Source organism: Rosa rugosa, chromosome 1 (genome assembly GCF_958449725.1).
Source record: "Rosa rugosa chromosome 1, drRosRugo1.1, whole genome shotgun sequence".
Lineage (NCBI taxonomy): Eukaryota > Viridiplantae > Streptophyta > Magnoliopsida > Rosales > Rosaceae > Rosa > Rosa rugosa.
In genome coordinates, this window is record NC_084820.1 from 7,632,296 (window position 1) to 7,637,611 (window position 5,316).

General features: G+C 38.2%; 1 protein-coding gene across 2 annotated transcripts; it reads left to right on the forward strand.

The window, feature by feature from the left end:
* Window positions 1–1,050: 1,050 nt before the first annotated feature.
* On the forward strand, window positions 1,051–4,361 carry LOC133727119 (uncharacterized). 2 transcript variants are annotated; one of them, XM_062154744.1, is made up of 7 exons: window positions 1,051–1,685; window positions 1,957–2,473; window positions 2,594–2,857; window positions 2,944–3,035; window positions 3,136–3,228; window positions 3,321–3,400; window positions 4,020–4,361. In XM_062154744.1, the coding sequence occupies exons 1-7, from the start codon at window positions 1,197–1,199 to the stop codon at window positions 4,198–4,200; spliced, it is 1,716 nt and encodes a 571-aa protein (XP_062010728.1). In that variant the 5' UTR covers window positions 1,051–1,196; the 3' UTR covers window positions 4,201–4,361. The 2 variants fall into 2 exon arrangements, with proteins under 2 accessions (XP_062010728.1, XP_062010729.1); XM_062154745.1 differs by having other exon boundaries at window positions 1,052–1,685; window positions 3,321–3,385.
* Window positions 4,362–5,316: the final 955 nt, after the last annotated feature.

Below are 5,316 nucleotides of genomic sequence, written 5' to 3' on the forward strand. Positions count from 1 at the left end.
GAAATTGGACATCTGGATACTAACCTGACAACAATTGACGCCGTATACACCTATCGCTTCTGAAAAAAAAAAGAACTTCTCCTGCCGTCTCCCACTTTTCATCCATTTCTGTTCAAAAGCCCGCCCTTCATCCTTTCTAATTTTGATTTTTCATATCATCATCATTAACAAGACAAATCGTGAAATTGGTCCATAATTTGGTCTTTAACATAGCTTCATTTTGTGGAGACTGGAATCATGATTAGCTTTCTTGAAAATTTCTATCTGATTCCAGATTTCCAGATTGATGATTCCAGAAGAATCAAAGGAAGAACCCAGAAAAATCAGGTCTGAGTCGCAACATTTTAGCATCCAAAACCTAAAAATTTTGTCTCTAAAACATGAGCCAACCTTCTTAAACCAAAACTATCAGCTTCAATTGCAGATTCCAAATCCTTGAGGTACGTAAAGATAAGCTAGAATAGATTCCCTTCAAAATCCAATTATAATCAATACCCAGATAGAGGAAATGGAAGAACCCAAGGACACAATTCAATGATCTATTTTTAGTTTACAACCAAATGAATTAAATGAAGCCCAAGTACCAAAAGAATTCATTGAATGTTTCTCAAGTATCTTCAAGCAAGGGATCTTCGAACCTGGCCGAAGATTGAGCACTTGAGGCCTTGAGCCCTTGCTTTGATTCTGTTTAAAACAAAACAAAATTGCATGACTATTTTATTTGGTCTGGAAACTTGCAAGAGTAAAGCAATAGAAACTTGAAGAGTAACGGAAGGGAACTAACGGTGTCAAAGCTGTCAATGAAATGGCCAGGTGTCAAGTTTAATTGTCAAATGTCAAGTTTTTATAGGGAGACAGGGAGAGAGACAGGGTTTTGGGGACAGGAAGATTTGAAGCCCTTTATAAGTTTGGCCAAGCCCAAGTGGTTTTGATCAAAATTGAAAGTGTAGGAGTGTTTTTGATGAAATTAGAAGTCCAGGGACTGAATTGATTTTGGACCTAAACCACAGGGTACTAACTAGTATTTAGTCCTAAATAAAAATTTCTTTAGTGTTGGGTTGACTAGGAACAAAACAAGTCAACCGACCAAAATCCGGACCAGATCTCCGTCTGTCTTTTTCCTTTGAAGCACCAGATCTCCTTTTGTCTCCTCTCGCTGGTGATTCGCTACAAAATCCCCGCGCAAAATTGACGGCATGGAAACCCTAACCGTCGTAGACGCCGCCAACATCGGCGCCTCAATTCTCATGCGCTTCACCGACTCCAACCGCGAACTCGACCTCGAAATCCGCAAACTCATCGTCGTCATGTCCGGGGTATTCCGAGACCACAAGGCACCTCCGACGCCGGTGGACTACTTGGGGGCCACGTGCACCTCTCTCGACATCGCCACCGCCTCCATGCCCCAAGCTTCCGGTCACGTGCTCGACGCCCACCTCACGGTTCTGTCCATCGTCATCCCAAAAGTCCCTGCTGCGTTTCTGATCAAGAATCTATGGCCGCTGTTTAATTCTATAGCACGACCTCTCCGGTCTTCGTCTCTGTTTGACGAGAGTACCGGCTGCTTAGTAGTGAAATGCATAGCTGAATTCATCATTGCCGTCGCAAAAGTCGTCAACAATTGGTCAGATGTTTCAGAACTGTACAGCTTCTTCCTCAACTTGGCTACCATTAAAGCCCTCGAGGTATCTTATTATTCTTGATAGAAATCGAAATTGGTTGAATATTATTATTGATAGAATTCATATAATCGAAAAATTTTAGTACCATGCAATGAACAATTGTTGATGGCTACAAATTACTTGCAACTCAAAGAACTCAGTAGTTGTATACTAATTACTGGTGTAAAAAGAGGTCCTTTCTCGAAAGTAAGGAATTTTAAGAGGTTTAGAGGTAGTAGACTTGATAATTTACTGATAGGGATCGGTAATGTATGCTAACTGGATTCCGAAACAGGTGAGAACGCAATTATGTTTGTGTCTTCCTGATGTACTGCAAAGATTTCAAGGAACACCGCTGTTTGACCCTGCAATCAAAAAGATTACCGACTTGTTGAATAAGTATCCTCCACTAGGGAACCATGATGTAAAGGCTAGTGCATCTGTTCTCTCCCAAAAAGAGAAGGCCTGGTTTACTTTGGATGTTGTGAAAGTATCTCTTTGCCTTATGTCAACCGAGGACAGAACTGCCGTGCTCATCTACTTTAAATCTCTCTTGGAACTGAACCAATTCCCTGTTACAGCACGGATAGTTGATTGTTTGTATGGGCTTTGTCTCGACCCATCTGCTGATGTTTCTCCTGAACTGTTGCTAGATTTAATACGCTCAATATGTCTTTCTGTCACCCAACATAAGATGATGTACATCCCAGAAACTGCAGCTGGTTTGCTCAGTATTGGAGTGGCGAAAGTCTATTCCTTTAACCAGAAAATCTGCAAAACTAATCTCCCTATTGTGTTTGATGCACTCAAAGGTATACAGTTGTTCCACCCCCCTATAACTCTTCTAGTAACAAACTTTTGTTGCATATAATTTCACTCCAGATATTAGATATGCTTTTCTCTGACTGATTGAACTTATTTGCATTTGTCAGTTATATTGGGAGAGCCTAAAATAGACGACCTTCCTGATGCAGTGCATGCATTTAAGTGTCTAATTCATGCTTGTATTGATGAAAGCTTGATCAAGGAGGGAGTTGACTGTGTGGTGATGAATGCAAGTATGGATGATGGAAGCAAGTCTGAGCCAACTATAATTGAAAATTTGTGTGCTACTATTCAAAGCCTACTTGGTCATTGCAAAACTACTATCTGGGCCCTTGCTTTTGAAGTTGTTTCAACAATGTTCGATAAATTAGGTGTGTTTTCTAACTCTCAGATATTTATATTCCTATACTTATTTTAAGGTATCCATGTTTTTTTTTTGATGAGGGGCATCATACAGGGGCATACTCTTCTTATTTGATGAGGGGTACACTCAAGACCTTGGCAGACATGCAGAAATTGCCTGATCAAGAATTTTCTTTCAAGGAAGAGGTACTTGTTATTCATATTATTAGGTTTTAATAGATTAAGGATGCTACTATCACTTTTTCATGACCTTGAGTTTTAATGAATCACACCTGAATTCTTTCAGGTTAAGCTTCTTCTAAAAATGCTTGTTGAGAAATGTGGGTTTGATGCTATAATGGCCGTCATGCCTCAAGAACACAAGAAACTGCTTCTAGAGGTTAGTTGAGGGATATCTTGCTAGAACGAGACTTGCCATGGTATTCAATATTTTTTCATATCTTCATTTTTTATATATCATTTGTTAAACAGATCAATGAAATGGGTTCTAAATCTGTGGAAGTGATATCTCATGCTTCGGAAGCAACTACAGTCAGGTATCACCTTTCTCAGTAAGTTTTTCCTCCTGCAATAACAAGGCTTATGTTCACTCTGGTTGTGTTTTATTAACGGGTTCTTTAACTTGTTTGAGTATTAGTATCTAACGATTAAAGCATGAAAAAGTTAAAAATAGAAAACTCTTCCCTCGTGTCTTCATATTGTGCTGTGTCTTTGTTTATAGAAGCTAAATTGCTCTTCCGACTTGCTTCTTGGTTTGAACCTCATTGAGCATACTTTTCCTATTTTGCTCTAGAATTGAATCGAACCATAAGCAAGTAAACATAAATCCTAGTAATTTGCTTTGCTTTACATACTACAGTGATAGGTGGTGACTAGTACTGGTGTTTTACGAATTAAAATGTGGAATAGATGAGATGATGTGAACCAGCCGTCTAGATTAGATTCTATAGTCATAGATGGTCTTCACTGTTACTTATTTTCTCTACTTTCGTTAGTGTGAAATTCATTTGCTTTTCGTCGTGGTCTGGAATGTTGAAGTCTCTCATGTGCAGGACATCCGCCTCTCTCTCTCTCTCTCTCTATTTTATTATTATTATTTAATTTTTCTTTTTTTTGCATTTGTGGCTTGGCTGTAATTCCGTTAACAAAACTTTCATTTTATACTGCCAGGTCCGAAAGTAGTGACAATCAAATGCATGATAAAGCACTTGGACCATGCAAGAATTCAAAACGGAAAATGGATGGTGGAGGTAATGAGTTTTGTGATCGGCATGCCAGGAGTATTGCTAAGAGGGAAATGACAAAAAGGATGTCAGGTGCAGCTCTGATGGCAAAGAAGCTAAAACTCTAGAGGCTGGAAGTTTAATAAAGTTCAAAAACTTATCTAATTAGTTAGTAAACTTATTAATGAGAATTGCGATATTTAATTAGTTAATTAAGGTCTTGTCATAATTGCTGATAGGGAGAAAAGAGAAACATACTTTTAACATAAATTGATGTTTTGTTTCAATACCTTTGTTGCATACTAGTGCAAAGCGTGCTTGATAGGAGCATTTTAATGTGGTATTTTAATAGTTAATTCCTCACATTTTGCTTAGTTAATTCCTTAACGAATCGATTTTTAATTCAATTTTTATTTTTAGGTACATTGGAGTAGATGATGATGAAATAAGTGTTAGGTCCATAAAATGATGGAGAAAAATGGAAATGCACTAAAAATGTCAACTTTACACATTTTCCTACTCCGGCTAGGAGAAACCAAGCCAAGCAAGGAAGAAGGAGCGACCACCTGACCAAATGAACTTCAAATGAGCTGAAACCTTCCAGATCCATTCTAGACATCCTAAGAAACATTTCTTATGAAGAGTGCAAGAGCCAAAAAGAAGTGGAAGGCCTTCAAACAGTCAGCCCAATTTTCTGCAGAAGCAAAACTGGAAAACTGGACCTGTAAGGAGTCCAGCAGAAATTCCGGCCCAAACACATGGAGATAAATTCTGAAAAGTTTACAGAATGATCTACACTCATGATGGATCATTTCATATGAAGAAGTCACGGGCAAAATCTGAAGTCTTGGTGGAGAATTAATTGAAGGAAAAATGAGTAGAAAGTGACTCAAACCTAACAAATTCCATTAGTGTTTAAATATTCAAACCTAACAAATTCCATTAGTGTTTAAATATTCAAACCTAATAAATTCCATTAATGTTTAAATGCTCAAACCTAACATATCATCATTTGTTTAAATCCAAATAGTTTTGCTTGGTAGCCTATAAATAGAGGCTACAACAAAGAAGAAAGGACATTCCTTCATCCATTCCATTTTCTTTGTCTCTCCATTTCCTTTCCATTTTCCTTTCCATCCTCTAGTTTCAAGTTTAGTCATCTCCACGAGTTCAAGCAAGGCCAAAGAAGAAGAAGAGAAGCCGTGAGCACTTCCATCCATAGCCATCCTTGAAGCTTGCTTTCG

What these genes read in the sequence shown, in the direction of transcription:
- LOC133727119 (XM_062154744.1), top strand. Translation starts at nt 1,197, where the DNA reads ATGGAAACCCTAACCGTCGTAGACGCCGCCAACATCGGCGCCTCAATT. An exon ending in AACAATGTTCGATAAATTAG is followed by an intron (nt 2,858 to 2,943) that starts GTGTGTTTTCTA and finishes GGCATCATACAG; the next exon opens with GGGCATACTCTTCTTATTTG. An exon ending in GTCAGGTATCACCTTTCTCA is followed by an intron (nt 3,401 to 4,019) that starts GTAAGTTTTTCC and finishes TTATACTGCCAG; the next exon opens with GTCCGAAAGTAGTGACAATC.